This window comes from Penicillium waksmanii, assembly GCF_028829765.1.
Source record: "Penicillium waksmanii strain IBT 27052 chromosome Unknown utg000010l:1.0-3698451.0:1.0-3701458.0, whole genome shotgun sequence".
Classification (NCBI taxonomy): Eukaryota; Fungi; Ascomycota; class Eurotiomycetes; order Eurotiales; family Aspergillaceae; genus Penicillium; species Penicillium waksmanii.
The window spans coordinates 324,069-346,112 of NW_026643256.1; the positions used below are offsets into that span (position 1 = coordinate 324,069).

At 52.1% G+C, this 22,044-nt stretch overlaps 8 protein-coding genes across 8 annotated transcripts; 3 read left to right on the forward strand and 5 right to left on the reverse strand.

The window, feature by feature from the left end:
- Positions 1-553: 553 nt before the first annotated feature.
- N7481_012073 (uncharacterized protein) lies at positions 554-1,798 on the reverse strand (the record flags this gene model as incomplete). The annotated part of the gene is made up of 1 exon (XM_057271292.1): positions 554-1,798. The coding sequence occupies one exon, from the start codon at positions 1,796-1,798 to the stop codon at positions 554-556; it is 1,245 nt and encodes a 414-aa protein (XP_057115480.1).
- Positions 1,799-2,147: 349 nt separating this feature from the next.
- Positions 2,148-6,668, reverse strand: pex6 (AAA family ATPase peroxin 6; the record flags this gene model as incomplete). The annotated part of the gene is made up of 3 exons (XM_057271293.1): positions 2,148-2,595; positions 2,658-6,396; positions 6,461-6,668. The coding sequence occupies 3 exons, from the start codon at positions 6,666-6,668 to the stop codon at positions 2,148-2,150; spliced, it is 4,395 nt and encodes a 1,464-aa protein (XP_057115481.1).
- Positions 6,669-9,749: 3,081 nt separating this feature from the next.
- On the reverse strand, positions 9,750-9,992 carry N7481_012075 (uncharacterized protein; the record flags this gene model as incomplete). The annotated part of the gene is made up of 1 exon (XM_057271294.1): positions 9,750-9,992. The coding sequence occupies one exon, from the start codon at positions 9,990-9,992 to the stop codon at positions 9,750-9,752; it is 243 nt and encodes an 80-aa protein (XP_057115482.1).
- A 251-nt stretch (positions 9,993-10,243) lies between these two features.
- On the forward strand, positions 10,244-13,049 carry ace1 (putative C2H2 transcription factor (Ace1); the record flags this gene model as incomplete). Its single annotated transcript, XM_057271295.1, has 5 exons — positions 10,244-10,757; positions 10,845-11,095; positions 11,179-11,414; positions 11,473-12,676; positions 12,741-13,049. 5 exons carry the CDS (start codon positions 10,244-10,246, stop codon positions 13,047-13,049), a joined length of 2,514 nt encoding a protein of 837 aa, XP_057115483.1.
- Positions 13,050-14,589: 1,540 nt separating this feature from the next.
- On the forward strand, positions 14,590-17,709 carry N7481_012077 (PX domain-containing protein; the record flags this gene model as incomplete). Its single annotated transcript, XM_057271296.1, has 6 exons — positions 14,590-14,689; positions 14,803-15,032; positions 15,107-15,415; positions 15,479-16,106; positions 16,181-17,430; positions 17,482-17,709. 6 exons carry the CDS (start codon positions 14,590-14,592, stop codon positions 17,707-17,709), a joined length of 2,745 nt encoding a protein of 914 aa, XP_057115484.1.
- A 394-nt stretch (positions 17,710-18,103) lies between these two features.
- N7481_012078 (ankyrin repeat domain-containing protein) lies at positions 18,104-18,811 on the reverse strand (the record flags this gene model as incomplete). The annotated part of the gene is made up of 1 exon (XM_057271297.1): positions 18,104-18,811. The coding sequence occupies one exon, from the start codon at positions 18,809-18,811 to the stop codon at positions 18,104-18,106; it is 708 nt and encodes a 235-aa protein (XP_057115485.1).
- A 212-nt stretch (positions 18,812-19,023) lies between these two features.
- Positions 19,024-19,644, reverse strand: N7481_012079 (ankyrin repeat domain-containing protein; the record flags this gene model as incomplete). The annotated part of the gene is made up of 1 exon (XM_057271298.1): positions 19,024-19,644. One exon carries the CDS (start codon positions 19,642-19,644, stop codon positions 19,024-19,026), a length of 621 nt encoding a protein of 206 aa, XP_057115486.1.
- A 750-nt stretch (positions 19,645-20,394) lies between these two features.
- N7481_012080 (uncharacterized protein) lies at positions 20,395-21,510 on the forward strand (the record flags this gene model as incomplete). The annotated part of the gene is made up of 2 exons (XM_057271299.1): positions 20,395-20,545; positions 20,591-21,510. 2 exons carry the CDS (start codon positions 20,395-20,397, stop codon positions 21,508-21,510), a joined length of 1,071 nt encoding a protein of 356 aa, XP_057115487.1.
- Positions 21,511-22,044: the final 534 nt, after the last annotated feature.

Below are 22,044 nucleotides of genomic sequence, written 5' to 3' on the forward strand. Positions count from 1 at the left end.
CTTCTACTACTAGTATATTTACCTAATGTAACCTTGCGAGAAGTATAATCGATAGTAGTACTAGTATGCAGGGTAGAAACATTGAAACATAGAAGACAGTCCAAGTCCAACATGGGAAGTTCAACGGGCACTCAGTAACTACTAGAATTGAATAAGATGGAGGGAAAATTGGAAGATCATCAATTAAAGGAATAAAGAAATGAAATAAAAAAATAAAAAAATACGAATGAAGAGGATTTATCAACGTTGTACAGTTAAGATCCACGTAGTACTAGTATAGATCTATTGATCTCATACTTCGGGAGATTGCCACATGGTCACCCACGTGGCACCGGGTCATCTCCGACGGAAGTAGATCTAGTGGCTCCATCCCTAGCCGTGAAAGGTGGTTTGTAACGTCCCTGATACTATTTCCTTTTCTGATCTTTCGTCCACACTGTTCGCTAGAAACAAAATCTTCAACAAGCATTCCCAGGCTCAACCCCCCACTGAATATGATCAAAGGGTCCGAAATCGCAAAAAGGTGAGCACGTGGCTCACAGCATAATTTCAGTCAATGTTCCGTGCCTCCCACCGCCAAGACATCACCATGCTCTTCGGCCTCGCCATCTCTGTGCATTTTGTGTCGTCGAAACATCAACAATTTGGCACCTAGACACTCATGCGTAATATGATCGCGCAGTTCATCAATTGTCCTCACCATGAACATCCGACCTCGAATGATCCGTGCCTTATCTTCCGCACTACTATCAATTGGATCGATCTCCATGAGGTCAAGATGGTCGTCCGCCATCTGATAGGGCGCTTGACAGATGATCCAGCAACCGTTGCAGCGGTACAATGACAAAGGTCTGCTCCGTCCTGACGGCACGGTGGGAAAGAGGGTAGTTATCATACCGGGATGAGTCGAAGAAGGAGGATTCGATGCAGTCTGTTTAACCTGTGATGGATCAAAAAGTAACGGATATAGCCGGGCCTTTCTCAGAAATCGATACATCCGGGCATGCGCGATCTCCACAACCCCAGCGTTAGGGTAGCGATCGGGAGAGATCAATTCTGCTGTAGCAATCATATTCTGGAGAGACCCCCATTTCTGTAGGCCAGCAGTGAGAGCAGTCTTCACTGTAACGAATTCGGTCTCCTGCTGAGTTGGATCGGGATCCACTCCTCGCCAGACGCGTGCGTTTGTGAGGAGGATTGGTAGCGGGTCGATATCGACGTCGTCGAGGGCAAACGCGGTCTTTGCTTCGGAAAGGAAGAGGCCCCAGTATGCTTGGTTGAGTTCAGCACAATTCTCACAGATGCGTTCGCAGGTTGGCAGAGAAAGAAGTGTTGCTCTGGCACCGCAGGAGCGGCAATGTTGGAAGCGGAGTTCTTGACAGACGGTGTGGATTGAGTGTAGATAGGCGAGACCCGTGATATGAAGCATTGGGAGGATCGTAGGAGCCACTCTCTGTAATAGGCGATACTCGGATTGTTGGGCGGCCACAAAGAGGGCATGAAAAGATGCCCTGCCAAAGGTTTGGAGGGAGATTGGATCCAATAAACCCAGGATGTGGTCGATGAGTTCGGGTGGAAGCATGTTGAGAGTACCGAGAAAATATGGGGGTCGAACAAGGAGAAGGCGCTTATTTTTTGCAGGGGCAGATTGTAGATGAAGACCTTTCACCATCGGATCCCTAGTCAGATGTGCGATAACCTCTTCATCCTTCCAGGCGTCGACGTCGGTGGCCTCGTCCCAGTCAGGATCGTCGATCCACTCATCGAAGTTTGCGGCATCCCAAGCACTCGAAGACATAGGCAAGTGAAAAATGGGTTGGATATGGGATAGAAGATGAAGGAGTGAAGGAGGAAAGGAAAGGATGAAAACAGACTTGAACTGCAGACTTGAAAAAGAGCGATGAAGCTGTGGGAAGGCAGCACTGGGGAAGGAGCGATCCTTCCTTCCTGACTTGGTACCTTCCTCATGTTGGGAAACCCTATGATTACTACCAGTAATTACTAGTAAGTATACTAATATTAATAGTAGGATACCAGTCATACTTCTATACTTCTATATCAGAATAATAATATTGAAAGATGCACATAATACATTGCTGGAGGCCGTTTGACCATTCCAGTGTCACTAAAGTCTTCCTCTATTCCACCTACTCCACCTCCTCCATGGGATTCGCAAGATGATCCGTGCGAACAAGATAATCATCCTCATCTTCCTCAACTGCACCGTCAGCCATAGTCTCGTCATCGCCATCCAGAGAGGCATCAGAGTCTCCTCCAGCCCGGGCACTCTTCCCCTTCTTACCAGCAGCAGCCTTGCCCTTGCCCTTACCACTGCTGATCGAGCTACCACTTGGGCTTCGAACAATGCCTCCAGGCCATTGCTTGAGACCCTTAATGCGGCCATGGATGCCCCCAGGACCTCCCGGGAACGAGGCGTCACCATTCGCAAGAGGGATCTCTGTCGACTCTCCCATACTAAATGCCTCCATAGCCTCTGCAATTGTCTGCCCACCGGCGCCGGAAGAATCCTGCTTAGACTTATCGACGGATTCGAAGGTTTGGCGAATTCGTTCGAAATGTTCTAATTCCTTGGCACTGTGTTCGTCGTTAGTATCTTGAATCTGATTCTCTTCCCATCATCGAGGAAACAAACTTACCTAACACTGGGAACCATTTCACTCTGAGCCGCCAAGAAATCCTCCTCAGTCACCATCACCGCCACATCATCCGGAGTCGCGAGGTAATCGAAGAAGTAGGCCGTACTGACCGGCCCGCCGGGCAGTTGTTTGATCTTATCGTCAACGGCAGTAGATTTCCGCGTAATAGCCTTCAGCATCGCATCCGAACACAAGGCGTACAAATCAGCACCAGTATAGGTCAAGGGCAGGTGCTCGGAAACCCGATCCAGTGACAGGTCCTGGTGGAGGGCGAATTTCCTCGTAAGTGCCTCCATAATTGTGGCTTGTTTGCGGTGGGTATCTGACACGCCCAGGTAGAGCATCTTATCGAATCGACCAGGTCGAAGGAGGGCAGTGTCCAACAGATCAGGTCGATTAGTCGCACCAATGACGAAGACACCGCCGCTGTTCTCCTCGCCGCCGTTCATTCCGTCCAGCTCGGCAAGCAACTGACTGACAATACGATCCATCACACCGCCACTATCTCCCTGGTTACCACGCTTCGGTGCAACGGAGTCCAATTCATCGAAGAAGACGACACAGGGGCGGGCATCGCGCGCACGCTGGAAGACACGTCTCACATTGGCTTCGGATTCACCAATATACATGTTGAGCAACTCCGGACCCTTGACGGAGAAGAAGTTGAGAGAAAACTCGGTGGCGATGGCCTTGGCAAGTAGAGTCTTTCCGGTACCAGGAGGACCATAGAACAGGATACCACTGCGCTTCTTCATACCCTTAGCAAACAGCTCAGGGCGCTCAAGCGGCAGCTGAATAGTTTCGATCAGGGCATCCTTGACATTCGTCAAGCCACCAACATCGTTCCAACCAACGTTAGGAATCTTGGGTGCACCGATGGAGTCGGCGAAGTTCTTTCGCGCAGCTTCGACAGCGAAATCGAAGTCTGCTTTCGTGACAGCCCGCGCGCCATCTCCACCGGCAAGGAGAACGTCTCGAACGCAGACTTGTGATTCCGGGCGTTGCTTGCTGGCAGTCTCGACCAGGTTCTCGAGACGGGCCGTTCGAGCTCCAGAGGCTCGTTCCACAACATCGACCAGGTCACCAGCCACCAGCGCAGCGGTCTTCAATGCAACAGTCCCCAGATCGACGTCGGCAGACAGCTTGATTCCTCGCTCAGCAACGCAGTTGCGGAGTATACCCTCACGCTCTTTCTCCTCGGGGGCACCCATCTCAAATTCGTGGGTGAACATGCTGCGGATGCCTTCTGGGATTTGCTCCACATCACTGGTGGTGGCAATTATGACTCGAGCATCACTCACAACATCGGCCATCGCCGTCACCATGCGATCGGCTGTTAGCACTTCAATATGCTTAATCAACAAGGCGGTGCAGTTTGCACCACAGTGGAAAGCTCGCTCCGCTCGTGCCTTGAGATACGCTTCCGTCTTCACGTCGCCGCCATTAGCACCACCTTCGGTCAGGATGTCGTACGCATCAAGAGGGAAGGTATGAAGACCAATGTCTGCGCAAGCGCGCGTTGCGACAGTCGCTTTGCCATTGTGTCTCTGTTGGGACTTCAACAGAATAACGACAGGCTTCATGCCGAGTTGAATTGCACGGGGGCTTGTCGCCGCGGCCATCAACTCTCGGATTCGTTGCTGTAGGGGTGGGATAAAAGCCTGAGGTGGTTCCGCAACGATACCATGCGGCGCTAGAGTCTCGCCGACAGCCTTAGGAATCGTCTTCACTCCAAGCCAATACTCCCATCCATTGCCCAGATTTCCGGGTACTCGGCTAATATCGCTGCCGGCTTGGACCATGCGGGTGCTTGTTGGGTCAATGACAGCCACTCCACCCCACTGATCCTCCTCGGTCTCTTCGAGCTCTTCAACGGCAGTCGGCGCCACCTGGCCTACACGGAACCAAGCAACGCCAACCTTGCGCGCTTCGGAGACAGTGGGGTTGGATCCCTGGCCTAGTCTAGAGGTAATATCATCCTCTTGAGCACTATCACCTCCGGAGGTTCCAGAGAAAACCGCCCTGCCGAGTCCTTCGTCGACACTGATACCAACAAGATCACCGCTTTTCAAAATCCGTCGCCGCGACTCGAAATATTGCTTGAGTCCTGCGAAGAGCGCTGGTTGAAGGACTCTGTCCAAGGAAAGGGGAGTGGATACCTTGAGGAGGGTGACTTCCTTAGCCAGTGGCGGGTTCTTTGCCGCACTGTTCTTCATTTGATGTAGGAGACCGGGCTTAGATGGACCATTGGCGGCTGTGAATACCATAGGGGAGATGCGAAGATGCTTGGGGTTTTCGATGTTGCTGAGGAGCAAAGGGGGGACGAACACGGATGGTGTGAGACGCGTGGGAGCGCGTTGGGAGAAGCTTGAACGACGATCGCCGGACGGATTGATCGCATACCGAGGCTTCGGTGAAGGAAGACCAGGTAGACCAAAGACCTTGACAGGACGCCATTCACCTGAGTCCTCTGGGGAGTCGTTGAAGCTACCGAATTTGAGTGAGGCGAACATATTCAGCTGGGGTTCCTCGGCCGCCTCAATCCGCACCCAGTCTCCGGAGAAGCAACCAATCTTGGCTAGAGTGCTGATATCCACGAAAATGAAAGAATCGACATCCTCATCATCACGAGGACGGGGATGCAACACTTCATTTGGTACTTGCTGTAGAAGTCCTTCAACCTTGAACACTTTGCCGCCACCACGACCAGGCCGCATAGTAGCCGATGTGAAATTAGATGCGACTGAGCCTGGAGTGTGGATCCCGTCCATCCGTCGTCCACCCGCTCGGGGTGTTGCCGAAGTCATCGACGACATAACACCTGAAGGTGGTTGGGGAAGCTCGGGCGCGGACAGCGAAATCATGTCTTCGAGAGAATCATCAGATGAATCGCTAACAGAACCCGCCGATCCCTCCGTCTCGGACTCCTCGGCAGCAGAAGTAGTCTCCATTTCGGTCCCGCTCTCTCCAGGTTTATCTTCGGCGGCGGAATAGAACTGTTCATTAGAAGTATCATCGGCCTCATCTTCGGCCACTTGCTTGAGAAGAGCAGATCGCGGTGGGAGGGCTTGCGGTGCCCGATGACCTTGAGGACGAGCTTGCACAAGAACAACCTTGCTTGTTGGCATCAAAAGACCCTGTGATACCGGCTCACAGAATGAGATCCTCGCAGGCGGGGCGGGAGCATAGGTGATGGGGTGAGGGGGGAGAGGTAGAGGCAGCACATCCCCGACATGAACAATGCGTTGCGCCGCCAATGCCTCTCGTACAGCCGCAGTTAGTCGCATCTCCGCATCAGCCGCGGCCTTCTTGGAGAGCTTCTTTGTATCGGCGATCTTTCCTTTCGGCCAAACCCCATTGGGTCCATGTACGTTTCCGGGAAAACCACCGCCAAATTTGTTTTGTACATCATCGTGATTGCGGAGTAAATGGCGCTCGACCGTTACGAAGATTGTATCGAGATGCAAGGGGGCTACGTCGAGGATGCGGATCTCCACGGCCCGGTGCGTCTGCAGTGAGTTCCGGGATGAATCCAGTTTGCCAAGGGCCTGTAGGAATGGTTGAAGAGAGTCTGCGGAGTCGGGGAATAGAACAGTCGAATGCGAAATCGGGGCGTGTGTCCTCTCGGACGACTGGATTTGCACCGGCAGGATGGTCCATGCCTGATCTTCCACCGCGGACGAGGTTGCGGAATGCGGGGAAACGGCGACATACAAGATTCCATCGTTGGTCGCTGCGCCTATCAGTTAAAAGACAAATTGAGTCAATTCCAGGTCCATTGGCGAATCTATCGGCTCATTTACCGAGGTCGGAATCACTCACCCTGAATAGCTTGTTGGGGAAGAGGTCGGTCGCCAGATCCTCGGACAAGACGCCGACATTGCCGCGCAGCTGAGGATCCAGCGCCAGGCGCGCAGCAACTGGGGGCTTATTGCGTTGCCTTCGCTTGGCGACTCTCTTCCGACGCTGCTTGGGCTGCTGTGAGCTTTGCCCGTATTGCTCGAAGTCCATAGCGAGCGCGGGGGGGGAAGGACTTCCGCTTCCAATTGCTGTCGGGGAACTGCGGAGGGATTCAGGAGAGGGAGGTGATTGATAACAAGTGGTTATTCAGTGTTCACCGGGCCACCGAGCTCATCAGACAGTCAAGAGAGCTCGCAAGCAAAGAGGATCGCGGGGGAGAAGGTAATGCGCCGGAGTAGAATCCGGGGGGAAGTCCAGTCAACACTCGGCACCGCCCGCCTTCGGCGTTCTGCCAGTTCCCGGAGAGCCGAGGTCCAGCCATGCGTGCACTACGAGTAGTAATATCCATATTCTGGTGGTTACATAAGCTGTGCAATGATAGATGAGTTTATTGAATCTCATCTTCAAAACTAATCAACTATCCAAAGCTGGACATATTAGTGTACTAGGAGTACTAGTATACATGAGACTAGGGTGATGCCCGGTGATGCCATTGGTGCTCGGCCTGTGATCCGCGAGCGGCGGAGTACTGCCCTGAGCTGCCGCAGTCGCCATATTCTGTACTCCTGGCCGAGGACGACGAATGCTCAGGTACTACCTAGGTACTATGTGTCTTCAATTCATTTAAGTTCTATGATTGCCAGACTTCGTAAAAAAAAAAGGCACTGGCATCCAGTCTTGATTATACTCAATGCCCAGGTGGCACCGTGACCGTTCCGAGTAGTAATCTCGATCATGGAAAGAATATATATATAGTACCTAGGTACTAGTAATTATCATAGAACTACTACAGCCTGAGGTTGTAGCGAAAGTTGCCAGTGTCTGCCAGATGGGAAGACCAGCAGGAGTAGGAGTCGTTATATTCAAGTTGCAAATGAAATTCTCCAACTCCGAGTCAAGATAATATTTCTTGGAGTTTTCGGAGATGCAGAGTCACGGTTTTGCTGCGACCTGCCTTTGGATAAGAAGAGTACGGATATGGGCATGATCAGGAACTGATATGAAAAGAAGAAAGAAGCACAACAGGGTATAGAAGTGGGTATAATCTCAGCAGCCACGGACAGAAACTGCGCTTGGTAACTGTCTCTGTTGGCTGTCCGGTGTGTTCCATAGGTATACCAACTGTATATTGGAGAAGGGGTGTTCCCCACCATTTAAACCATTGCAGCCTTGACGTTGGAAACATTGGTAATTGTGCTGATTTTCCGATGGAACATGGCACCCGGGCGTCCCACGGTTTCTCAGACCAGCACATAAATTCTCGCGGCTTGGATTTGGTGCGAAGGATTCGCGAAATAGTTGACTTGAGAAAGTTACCAGTGGCGATGGATCGCAACATTGGAAGGAGCAGGAGTGTCTGGCCCGAGGCCGGTGTAGAATTGTATTTGAAGCCGGTTGAAATGACGGCGTCTTCTCAAGTGGCCTCCGCCATATCTCGTCTGGAAGGCCAGTGGGAGCGCATTGACGGGAAAGGGTTCGAACCTTCGGATCTAATCCTTGCACTACCCGAGATGATGATTAGTACCATGACCTAGACCAAGACTCATAAGTTGGAGATATTGTCCGCCATGTCGGAAAGTTCAGAATCATTTTCCGTGTCGTCAGACTTGGAGAGTCTGCCCTCCATGCTTCAAGGCTGGGTATAGAACCACATCCCACTCACGCGGATTCTGAGGATTGCGCGGAAACCATTACCACCCCATACGCTTCGATGACCACGAATGGTCCAATATCACGACGGGGTGAGCTGGATCTTCTGTTGTATATCGAGGCCACTGGCACTTTCCAAACAGGTTGTCTGCGTTGTCGCAGGAAAAGGAATAGAGCGGTGTGAAAAAGACAGAATCTGGCGATGCCAGAGTACCATGCATTTGTGGGTGGTAAGAGGAATGGTTGGAGAGAGATGGTTCATGTTGTTCTTAGTTGATTTTCCTAGACAAAACATTCGGGTCCGAGGAAGGAACGCACTGCAAGGCACCAACACAGCAGGAACGACCGTCAACGGTAAATGCAGGCTGTACTGGCAGTTTACCTACTACGAGTAGTACTCCATACTAGTTACTATTCGCTGGTCCTGGCTGGATGCTCGAACTTACCACTGATCTTTACCCTTTTCACATATCTGAGCTGATCATGCTCCATCACTCCGTATTGTCTAGATTCCGTGGGCTATATTTTTTAGGTTTGTTTTGAAGGTGCATGTCTTGGCAGGTATCATCACTTTTAGGCAGCAGAGGTACGCAGTCCCGGTCGGGGGACTAAGCCTCACAACGGTGGCGGAGCATGCCACTTGGCAAGCATCGAGTGGGCATTTCCCAGGGATCTGCAGTTCCAACGGACACGGAGCAACCCAGACTGCCGACGGACCAGCATCACTAGCCTGTTAAACGGAATCGAATACGAAACTTACGAACTGGCCGACATCCATAGGGAGCCTCAAAAGTCACGTGCCAAGACCCCGTTAGAATGTGGAAGGTGGGAATGTTCCAGTTCCACTGCGAGGTGCGGAAATGTGGAAAATGTGGACCAGATCGCTGAATGTTGGGGCGGCAAGGCTGACTTGAGAGTACGGAGTCTCGTACGGAGTCTCGTACGGAGTACGCCGTGCAGGGAGGGCCAGAAAAATCTGGCTACCTGCTGGGATGGTTCTAGGATCGCTTGAGAATGGTTACCCTAGGGTAGGTAACTGAATATTCCGGCGGCATTTCTTTCCCGTGCTGACGACAACGACGATAGGCAGTGACTTTTCGGAGGTTTCTGACTTTTTTTTTTTCTACCCAGGGGTCCAGGAGTGGATTACGGAGGACGGGCGATGCGGCTCACGGAAACTTGGTCTTTGTTCCGATGTTCCAATTTTGGAATAGATGACGGGATACTAGTATGGTAAGGGTAAGGGGCCCCGCGGGGGCCAAGCTGAGAGTAGTGAGGAGTGTATTTGATGTGTACTATGTATTTGGTACCACATCCCTCACCGCCCAATCAACCGTCTTCGCCCTCCCCCCCCCTTTGACCCAATTGAGACTAGGGCCTTCGTCTATCAGGCAGACATCGTCCAACGCGGTCGCCGTCATCTTTCTCATCTCCAGTTGTCTGGTCTGTTCTCCATTCTGATTCTTGTTCATCATCCGTACGCTATCGATTTATACCCATATTGTTGCTATCGCCCGTTGCTTCGCTTCGTTTTGCATCTCTCGTTTTTGCACCCATCTCCAGGTCCACCCTCAAACGGGCGCAATCGAGATTCGCCCTGAGCGCAATACCGGTCCATCCGGCATCGAAGTCTTCGTCTGCCGTGAGCGCCGTGTTATCCGATCTTCTCATCGACCCTTTATCTCTCCTGGAACTCTTGAGACTCTTGTCGTTGAGATCCTTCATCCTGTCGATTCCCTTTCAACGTTGAAAGGCCCTCCGCTGTCTCTTATATACAACGCCCACAGCGGAGCCTCAACTCTGGATCGACTCGTTAGCCTCTGACTCGACCGCAAGTCACTTCTCGAATCAGCTGGACCGCCAAAACCATCGGTGAGTCACCGCAAGAGAGACCCAATCATCGGGACACATCTTGTTCCACACCCTGCTTGTTGCCTGCGTGCTAACGCTGGCCCCCCATCCAGAACCAGCCCATCATGACTGCTTCTCAAGTTGACTCTGGCCGGATGCACCCGCGTCGCCGGCCCAACTTAAACTCCAACCTCCCTTCTCTCCAGACTGAATCCCCCTCCGGTCCTTCCAAGATGCCGCTACGGAAAGGAGAGACCTTCAACACTCCCACCAGTCCACCATCCAGTGACCAAGACCCTGTCCTGAGCATCCGCTCTCTGCCTCGTCGTGCTCCCACCTCGCTGGACGCCATTACTACGAGTGATCAGCGCATGGCTTCCATCCTGGATCGCCTGACCCTCGCAGACTCCCCAGAGGAGAAGCCGTCGACCAAATCCAAGGCCGACCCTACCCGCTCGCGTGCTAACTCCGCAGCTGGTGTAAATGACACTGCTACTAAAAAGCCCTCAAATGGCGATGGCAAGAACCAGTCCTCCACACAAGACAAAAAGGTTTCCTCGGAAGAGGCACATGACTCCGATAGCGGGTTGGGTTCATCAATCAGTAGTGTGGAGAGCATGTCTCCCCTGAGCAAAGCGAGTAAGTTGGCCAAAGATTGTGAAATCAATGGAATCAATGAATCCGTATTGTTGTTGTCGGACTATTGTCTAACGTCCGATTTATCAGTGAATGAGGACATTCACGATCAGTCAGCAATCACAACAACCGCCGAGTCTTTTGAGAGCGGGTCAACCCCCAGAAGACAATTGGGCCTTGCTGCCTGCAAGTCGATTGAGAAATTCGTATTGATCCCCATTCTCAAGGAGCCCAAACTCCAACCTTTTCATGCTCTGGCTCGGAGCGTTCCCTCTCGCATTGTCAAAAAGCAGATCGTCTGCCTACGGGATCTCGAAAAGACCCTTCTTTGGCTCGCACCGGTAAGTACCCACTCTCTATTGTCTGATATTCACGCCCTCGAGGACTCCTCCTTGGCTCATATATATTTCTTTTGCGCCGATAGAAGTCGACTTCCTCTCGACATGCCTATCTCAACTTCGCCGAGTTTACGATCCAGTGCTTGCATACGTCGGCCTCGCACCTGAACGACCGCGACCAGCGATTACCAACCGATCGCCCATACACTAACGGATATTTTGTCGATCTCGTTTCCCAGGTTCGCCGCTACGCCGCAATGATTCGCGCCTCCCAAGACCGGGTGCAGGCCGCCCAGGGGGAAGAGAAGAAGAAAATCTCGATGTAGGTTTCATCCGATCTCTATCCAGCAACTCGAAATAAATACTAACCACCGATATAGTGTCTCCGAAGCCGCCCTCGAAGGTGGTCTATCGATCAATGGCAAGCCCGCCGAGATAATCGTGACCCAGAATGGAAAGCCCATCTCCATGCGCACAGGAAAGCCGATCAACCCTGACAGCCCGTATGTCTTCAAGCGTACCATCAGCTTTGACCAGTCGACCGACGAGGGTGTTCAGCGTTCCATGGCCCGTCGCAAGAAGAATGCGCCTCCCATGGATATCAACCAGAAATGCAAGGACTGCGACAAGATCTTTAAGCGTCCTTGTGATTTGACCAAGCACGAGAAAACCCATTCTCGTCCATGGAAATGCGCCTTTGCCGGTTGCAAGTATGAATCGCTTGGGTGGCCCACTGAGAAGGAGCGCGACCGCCACATGAACGACAAGCACTCGGACACCCCTGCTCTGTTCAAGTGCAGCTTCCAGCCTTGCACATATGCCTCCAAGCGCGAGAGCAATTGCAAGCAGCACATGGAGAAGGCCCACGGCTGGGTTTATGTTCGTTCCAAGAACAACGCCCGTGGCGGCAGCAAGCGTGGCTCGTCCCTACAGGCCACACCTCGTACTCCGAGTGTGGGTGCTTCCACTCCCGGTTCCCGGCCTACCGATTTCCCGACCCCTGTCTCGGGTCCCAGTGCCTCGCCCTGTGAACCCTCTGCGTGGCCAGATCATATTCCGTTCAACTTCAACGATCCTCCTGCGCAGGCTCGCAGCGAGGACTTTCCCCCTCTATTCGAGAGTTCTCCCTTCTCCGGGACCAATACCTCGAGCAGTATGGGCAATGACTTCAGTCTGTTCACCTCGGCCAATCTCGATGCCATGGAGAACCAGTTCGGGGCCGGTGACCCGAACGGGCTCATCTCCTCCCTGTCGATGCACCGACAATCCATGAACTCGATGTCCGTGCCTTCCGCAGGATCCGTCCCCGACCTGATGGCCCCGTCCATGTCCTTCGATGGCTCCCCTCTCGCGAGCAACACCGACCACAACATGAGCTTCGACTATGAGTGGAACCGCCTCGAAACATCCAACATGCAAGAGGACTACTCAGCGCCCAACATGCAGCTTCCCACTCCCGTCTACTCTGACAACAGTGGTCTGAAGCCCTCCACGGGTGACATGAACATGGCGCCGAACTACAACTACGCCGCCCATGGTAATGTCTCTGGACTTTCCCCCCAACGCCCAGGGCAATCTGATGCTGTACTCGCCCGACTCCACCGGCGCGGATGAGCACCTTCAGAGCCTTTACAAGTCTGCTGGCCAGCAGGGAAATACCGATTTCCCCCTTTATGACAACAACATGATGAACAACATGATGCATCCGAACAACCGCTACGTGGCTCGCCCGCAACAGGCCCAGCACCAGCCGCAACCGCAGCAACCTCAGCCTCAACCTCAACACCAGCATCACCCTACCCCCCAACAAATGGCCTCGATGGGCTACGTGCCTACCTCCGAGACAATGTTCCCTCCACTCGTGGAACCGGACATGTTTCGCGGCATTCCCGGATGGGAATCGCAGGATATGAACAATGAAGCCTGGTTGGTGCAGGAGATGGAGTACAAGAAATAGACGAGTCGACCTGTCTAACCTTTATCATTATCCTTCCGATTGACTTGACAATTTACGCAAGCAAGATAGGGCACGGCTGTGCCTTGCCCGAAATATTTCCGCCTCTGTTTCAATCTATCACTATCTCTTTCTTTCCCCCCTCGAGCAAGCGAGCTATTTTGATTCAACTGTCTCCAATTTAACTGTTGTTATTTTTTTTTTCACACTCCTTTTTTTCGAATCTATGAAAAGTCGAATGCGTGGCTACAGTTCGCTGCAGCGGCTGACTTCAAGTTTGCTGTCTAGCGTGAAGGAGGTGGGCAGATGTAATGTTGATCCAGTGGAGAATAGTTTCATACATTGCGAATCTATATTTTCTTTTGATCTTTGTCTTGTCTTTCAGTTAGTTGCAATATGGACGGGATGGGTTGGTAGAATGAAGCCGACCAAGTTCGAACTCGTTTACGTTTACGTGGGTATGTCCAAGTAGACCAGATGGCAGCGATGGCCAAAACAGAGTTGTAGAGTGACAGTGGCCGGAGACAATAGAGTAGATAAATGTCTATTGAAGTGAATCCCATGCATTCAAGTTGGATTATTGACAATCTCTGTGTGACTCGACCCATCGACCCATCAATAGCACCGCCCATCATCGGCAATCATTCACGCCGATCCGAGGACAATGACGCGGCGCATTGACAACCTTTGGAACTCAACATACTTAGCTGCAGTAGTCGAACCAGTTCAATTGTGTAAGTAGTCTTTGTAGACCTATGACTCGCTACTAACTAGTACTCTTACTTCATACTAGTACTAGTATAGGGCTATAGGGCTGGCGCTTCCCACGATTGACCTCGCCAATAGAATGCAATGCCAATGCCAGTGCCACCCAACCCTCTACGTATCTCCACTCAGCGAGCCTGGTGGAGAAGACATTTGATTTGCTAGTATGCTTGGAAATGTTGTTCAACACACCCTTGGCGCATGCCAATATAGGCAACAGTGTGAAGGTCCTCAGCCTTGTTCGTGGGAGACGAGGCTGATGATCTCGGTGGCGGTGCCAATGGGTTGCCAAGGTGAAGTGGAACTAGGAAGATGGAGAGGTAGGACGAGGCGAGGAGGTGGTCCTGGGTTGTGTGACTGTGGTGAGAATAGAAACAGAATAGAAATAGTAATATGCGTGGCTGTCAGTGTCGAGCGTCAAGTTGAGTTACTCGCAGTTTCGGGTGACGACATCAGCTGTTCCCCCCGCCTTCCTTTAATTCCTCCTCTTCTCTTCTTAACATCCCCCCCCCCCCATTGTCATTGTCCATTTCCCTGTCACTCTCTGTCACTCTCTGTCATTGCTATTCTGGATTCTTTCTTTTCCACTCCACTTCCTTGATCTCCCCACCAGGGCTGAGTTGGATCTCCGCAGGCAGACGGATTCCGCCCCGCAGCCTTAAGTTTACCAGCTATCCACTAGCTGCTCCTTTTCTTCCTTTCTTCCAGCTTCCACGCCTGCACTTACACTTACACTTACATCTACATCTACATCTGTGATCGCCTCAAACACGTCAACATGCAGTCCGATCCCGCGATCCCAAGCGGAGACCGCGACGAGAAACAGCTCGAGTCCGGCCCGGCCCCGGGTCAGATCCTGACTGGCAAGCAAGAACACTGTGAGATTTGCCCCGCGATCCAGTTCGCCCCTTCAATCAACCCGTGCGACTGCTATGCAATGTGTGCAGCGCTCTTTTGACACTCGCTAACTTCACCCATCTGTGCAATGAAGACCTCAAGCGCGAACTCATCGCTCTCCAGGTGCGCAGCGAAATCAACGAGCTAAACTCCCCCACCGCATTGCAACGATTCGGCGCCCCATTTCGATCGGAACTCGGCGAGGTCGCCCCCATCGACTCGGAACTGCCTATCCTTCGCTATATCTTCGTCAACCATGTTCGCAACTTCCCCTTTCTCGACCAGGCCAAGGAGAAGGAGTTCTGGCAGGATAAGTTGCAAGTGGTGCGTTCTCCCCTTCCGACCGAGCGCAGACGAGCTAGTTGAATGATTGTTTGACTGACCGATGGTTGTGATAGTTCCTTGAATCTTTTGCCAATAAACATGTCTCATCCTCGGAGGATCGTTTGGAGGAGACAAAGCGCCGGAAACTGGCGCGCAAGTGCGAGAAGCTCGTCGAACTGATGATGGTCTCTGGTGTACCGACTGCGTCGGGATATGAGGAACGTATTCAGTTCTCAGAGATGGAGGTGGTTGAGCGCGGAGCCAATGACAATGGGTTACTGGTGAACATGCCTGAAGGTCATGCCATCAATGGCTGGGATGTAAATGTGGCTGCGGTCCGAGTGACATCTGTCAAGCGGACCGTCCGGTACCACCAACATGCAGTGAGTTTCATGCCTACACTTACAAGACCATACAACCAGGGAGTATTTAACCCAGCGGTTTAGGAATTCATCCTTCGAGTACGTCGCGGCAGTCAAGACGAGATCCACATCGGCAGAAGATATGGCGAATTTGTCAAGCTGCACCGAAGACTGCGCACCGAGTTCCCCGGCAAACATCTCCCTCCTCTACCCCGCAAGAATAAGACCTCGACAAGCTCCAGCTGGTTCGGCAGTAACGGAGAAGACGATGCTTCTTCCGTATCATCCCTATCCACCCAGGATGCCAGTGTCGCCGATGAGCCCGCCTCTTCAGGCCGAACATTGGCCCCCGGCGGTCATCGGCGATCAGTCTCGCGGGGCTCGACGCGATCCACCAAGTCCCCACGGGGTTCATCAACGGATGTATCACGGGAGACCGTGTTGTATCGCGAGGAGCAGCGTGTCTCCTTGCGTGCATTCATTCGTACTCTATTGCAGAACAAGCGCATTGCCGAGTCCAAGTCCATGGAGGAGTTCTTGACTGCCAAACCAGTAACGCTGAATGAGGAGGAACTGCTCGATGTGGACAGACGCAAGGCGATGGATGCAGTCAGAATCGAAGAAGGAAGGCGATTCTACGAAATTGCGCGGCAGCGTGCCGCGGAGTTAGATGTGTATATGGAGAAGTTCCGCCGGGATATTGTTGAGAGCAGTAAGTATTTCTCCTGCAAAAAATGCAAATTGGGCTCCAAATAGCCTCGGACACACCCATCTAACCTTTCACAGATGGATTGACGAAGCTTTTCTCTGAAATTCGCGAAAAGTCATGCATTGCGGAGCTCAGCCCACAATACCAGAAATTCGCCGAATGGCTTCGAATTGAGGTTGCCGCAACTGTCTATCACCTGTTCCTTGCCGAGGATAATTCTCCAGAACTCTTTGCACAAGCCAAGCGGATCCACGGTCTTGTTCCATACACCCTCATGAAGAATGTCATTCGCATCGCCAACCCCGCGGCGGTCATGTCTGGCGTTCTGGACCTCTTCTGCGCTCAGCCCTTTGGCTCGCGGTCACTACTGCAACGAATCTTCTCCCTGACTCTCAACGAAAGTATTAAGGATTTCCAAAAGTCGATAACATCGCTATCGGGCAAGGTCGATGACACCGTTCTCGCGCAGAAGCTGAAGAACTTCGTGGATGCGGATGAGAGCATCAAGAACGAGATTCGGGAGGAGGCGGAATTAGAGGATGCTGATATCATCGTTGCTATTCTCCGCTCCGAGCTGATCTCTCCAGAGCTCAACGCTGAGCAAATCGGCAAGGTCTTCAACGGGTGGGTCGCCTGGAACAATGCGGTAGACAATGTCGACGTGGAGATGCAGCAAGGAGCCCAATGGTTCGCCAATATGAAACAGCTTCTCAAGCTGTACACCCGCCAGCGCGATAAGGCGATGATGCTCAGCATCGTCGAGGAACCTACCACGCTGCAACTCTTCCGCGATCTCTTCACCATCTTCTACGAGCCGCTGGTCCGGGTATACAAATCCGCCAACGTGTACAGCAGTATTACCGATTTCGCCGTATTTGCCGACGACGCCATCTCCGTGATCGAGAGTGCCCAGCGCCAGGATGCATCGGCGGATCCGAACCAGACCGTCCAGGCCTTTATCGATCTATGCGCTCGCCACGAGGACAATTTCTACAAGTTCATCCACGAGGTTCACATCCACGACAACGGCCTGTTCCAGTCGCTGATGACCTGGATTGAGGAAATCCTGGAATTCCTACGTAAGGGCCCGAAGGCTGGCGAGGCTGGCCGACTCGATATGAACGCTCTGTTCCAGGGTGCCGTTGGCGTCGGCCAAATCGACAGGGACATTGCGCTTGTAGAAATCAACGCGCTTATCAAGTGGCAAGAAGATCGCAAGAGGTGGCACCTGAACAAGACGCGCCAAAAGATGGCTGCTGAGGGAACTGGCAACGACTCGATCCCGGGCAGTGCCACGTTCAAGGGCAGCGACTTTGGTCTGGACGAGGTATGTGCTGCAATGCCAGCTTTGAAAACATGTATATCTAACCTAAATCAGGCCGATCTCGAGGATCTCACCATCTCTGACGAAGCATCCGACTCTGAAGATGAAGCTGCTGACGAGGAGGAATTGGACGATCCAATTACCGTTGAGCGCCGGCGTCGTTCAAAGAAACAGGACCAACTCCGCCGCACCGCTGGCGAACCCGTCAAGCCTGAGATAACGGAGATTCTCAAGTTGACCGATCCGTTCGTCGTGATGCTACGCTACGTTTTGGCGGATTAAGTCTGCTTCCACCTTTGCCTCTGCTCTGTAATTCCCCATTTGCGTCTCGCTGTGTTGCTATAGCCTGTTCATTTGCACTCGACATTCATAGCTCCGTGTTCAATCCACATCACTTGATACATCGCATGTTTGAATTGATTCCCCGTTGTGTTATTCGCTATTTGCTACTAGTATTTACTCTTTGATATTCTCTTCGCTGTGCATACTTTACCGTTCCGTTCTATCGCCGGGTTCGGACTTGTGAAATAAATGGGAAAGACTAGACAGTGACAAATCACCCAAAAGCCCCAGATCAATATACCAGATAGAAGGAGAGGGCGCAAGGGTAATCGAATCGGAATCTAAATTTGAATATGAAAATGACCCGAAAAAGAACCAGCCAAGTCAGATCAGATCATAATTTCTTCATATATTCCCGTAATGCTGTCGTCGCCCTCCCATCCCGAGACCACTGATCCCCCTGATCCAACGCAGTCAATCCCTCCGCACAAGTGAGCCTCGGATCAGCGCCCGATTCGAGAAGCAGCATAACAAGATCAACATAGTCCTGCAAAACAGCAATATGAAGCGGCGTCTGGCCGGAGCTATTCCTCGCATTAACATCTGCGATCCGCGTACCACCCGGCCCTGGCCCTGGATTTAGATCCGACCTAGACCGCGAAGTCTGGAGTAGAAGTTTCACAACATCCACATGATTCCGCTCAACAGCTGCATGTAAAGGCGTGGTACCGGAGACATCGGGATTCAATAAATCCACCCTTTCACACTCCACCAGCGTAGAGACCATGCTCTCGTCACCGGTAATCGCAGCCACAAGAAGCGGACACTGGTGTTTCCATGAATCACTCAGATTCGGATCCGTCTTGTCCCATCCAAGTAGATACCTCACGACTGAGATATGTCCGCGCTCGACGGCAATGGAGAAAGCGCCTCGACCGTGGTGTCCGGCTCCACTATTACTGTGACTTCGACTGTGACTATGGCCATGACCATTGCCAGTGCCATTGCCATTGGTGTTCCCATTAATAGGGCCGGTCCCGTTGACAGTCCCATTCCCATTCCCATTCCCATTCCCATTCTCATTCTCATTCCCCGCAGCCATAGCAATAGCCATAGCCATCCCCGTCCCCCCCACTCGCCCCATTCGGATCAAGCCTATCACCAAAATACTCAACAAGATACTCGACAATCTCAACATGACCCGAAATAGCCGCATAAAAGAAAACATGCTGACAATGCGCACCACTTTCATCGCCATCAAGAATAAACCGCAAATGCGTCGCAAGGATAAGATCGACCTCAATACCGCGCTGACTAGCCCTGAGACAAAGCCGTCGCGCCTTGCGTATTCGACACGCGCGGATCAACGCGCGACCCGCCACTTAATAGAACGGGAATCATATCCGGGCGTAGCGTGACGGCGGTCATGAGCGCTGTATCGCCGAATTTATCTTGCAGGTTGGGATCTGTGCGGTCGTCTTTTAAGAGGGCGCGGACGATGGCGGCGTGGCGGTGCTTGATTGCCCATGTTATGGGTGGTCTGATGTATTTTCTGTCTCGGGAGTTGGGATTTGTTTCTGGGTATGTGAGGAGGAGAGAGAGGACGGATAGACTGCCGTGATAGGCTGCTAGCATGAGTGGTGAGCAGCCTTTTATTAGGGTGTCTTGATCGGAGACGGTTGTTGGGTTTGCGCCGGCGGCGAGGGAGGACTGGGCGACGGCTTCGTTGTTATGGATTGCGGCCCAACAGAGGGCTTTTGAGGATTGGCGGGCGTCGAGTTTGTAGAGGTAGGGTTGGAGGAGGAGCGTTGTTGAGTGGTTTAGTTGGGTCAGGGCGTTTAGGGCGGGGAGGTCGAGGTAGCTGGAGATTTGGAGGAGGATTTCGGAGGGGAGGTGTGAGAGGCTACAAGGCCCTGGTGTTTCTGGGTCATCCATGGTGGATTGGGGGATGTGGGAGCATTGGATGGTGTAGGAGGGTTGGTTATAAAGGATTGCGCAAGGGCGAGGCTTGAGGTGAAGCTGAAAATTAGGGCCGGGGGTGTGTGCGTGGACGGTGGGTTCAGGCGCGGAGATGTGATGGCGATGACAGAGTCGGTGTTAGTGTCAGTAACAGTAGTGATAGTAGTGGTAGAGCTGGTGCTAGTGCCAGGGCCGGGGCAGATGCATCCACGGACTCGGGAGTATCCGATCGGGCCATGTTGAAAAAGGATAAGGTGTGCGAAGGGAGCGTTGTGGAGTTGTGCAGTTGGAGAGATCGACACTGTGGATGTGGGGGCGGGGATCCACCAGAATTGCGGCAAAACGAGACACTGGCGGGTTTCAGGGCTGTCGGAGTGGTAGGCAACTCCATAGAATGAGGCTGTGCAGGGGTATTTAGAGATGTAGTTATGCGTCGTTTTAATTATATTTATAATTATAACCATAATTAAACCTGTAGCATAACTAATTGTGTTGAAGTATAAGTATATAAGCAGAACTTGATGTATCATAAATTACCAAGTGATAGTGTAACAATGTATGGTATGGTCACCGATAAGATACGGTTTCCCCGGCGATAAAGAAACTCTTGGCTGGGGGAACTCCCATTGTCCATTGTCCATTCCCATTCCCATTGATATACTCCCTTCTGGTATCTACTGGTGGTTATTGGGAATCACTGGGGATTACCCTCACTGCACATACAACATGTACTCCCCAAATAAACCCCCAAAGTCCCCCTCATCAGTGCGCTTGAAAGGTCTTTTCAAAGAGGGCTCCTGGCGTTGCGACTGCCCGGAGCGGGCTCTCGCCATTAAGCTTCAAGTCAAGAAGGAGGGTAGAAATCACGGGCGCTACTGTATGTGACACCCTTCCACCGTATCTCACCCAGCTAACCCATCAGTCTATACCTGCCAGAAACCCCGCGCACAACAATGTGGCTTTTTCTTGTGGAAAGAGGATGCCGAGCCCCGCGAAGAAGCCGTCGTCCTCTCCAACTCGCGATCCGAAGACGACCTGCGCTATCCCACCCTCCCATCTACCCCCACAACACCCCGGCGCAGTGGTCTTCTCACTCCACAAACCGAGCGCCGCTTTATTGACATCCCACCCCGCCATGCGCACGCCTGTTCACCCCCAAAGAGCGCAAAGGCACGGATGATGGCCGAGGATACCGACGAATTTGGCTGGGATGACAATACAGACGACAATAATGAACTGAGTGAACTGACCGAGCTCTCCGCAAGCCAGTCAACGGAGCCTTTTCTTTCCCAACCAAATTGGAACCCAGATCAGCCATCCAACAAAGCGGCGCGCACCCCAACGAGGTCATCGCCGGGAAAGCGCAAGCTCTTCGAATCCGGCTACCACGACCATAACTCCTCGACCAGCAATTCCAATCCTTCCATAATTGCCACTCCATCCTCTACCCGATCAAACCCTTCGATCGGCTCAAGTCGCATCCCGCCATCTTCAGCAGAGCTATGCATGACCCCGACACCAACAAAGTACCGAGACGTCATTAGCTCCTCGAATATGCCCAACATGTCCGATTTAGCGGCCGAGGCAAATGCAATAATGGAACAATACGATGTGGTGCTGCCGAACAAGGCGCAAGATGCGTTGGTCGAACTGCTCAATCGGCATCATTTGAAGCTGCAAGGCGTTAATAAAGGGCGCGAGGTCACTCGGCAGGCCTTAAAGAGGAAAGAGGATGAACTAGCGAGGAAGGATGGGGAGATTAGGCGGCTGCAGGACACTATTACCAGTCTGCAAGCGCAGAAGGAGATGGATCAGAGCATCATTGATTCTATGAGCATGTAGTGTCAGTGAGAAGGATGGGTTGATGTCCACGGGCTCTTGAAATGGTGGATGTTTATTAACGATGTTACGATACATATTATGAGGGGTTTGGCATGAATAATCAATACTACTACTACTACTAGTCAGGGTAGTACTACTTCTCGTGATGGCACGCCTTGGTCAATGGGCTACTACGTACTGCAGCAATTACGATCTATACTCCAGATCAATATAATTACAATTTTGACATCTTTGGGAACCATGATAAAATCACTGGCGACTTTTTCACCCAAGTACAGACCTAAGTCACTCAACTTCAAGTTCACACAGTGCATTACATCGTAGAATATGTGCACTAAGCACATCGTCATACATGGCTGTAAACCGCCCCGCCCAATCAGGAAATGCCCTGCATGATCGATCACGATAACATCACGTGTCGATAAGAAGAGCAATTTGTTGGAGAGATCGACCATGCGCTCACTTAACACAGGCACAGTTCACAACCAGGCCCGTGGCCGCGCAATCCTCCCTCCCACCGGACACCAATCATCC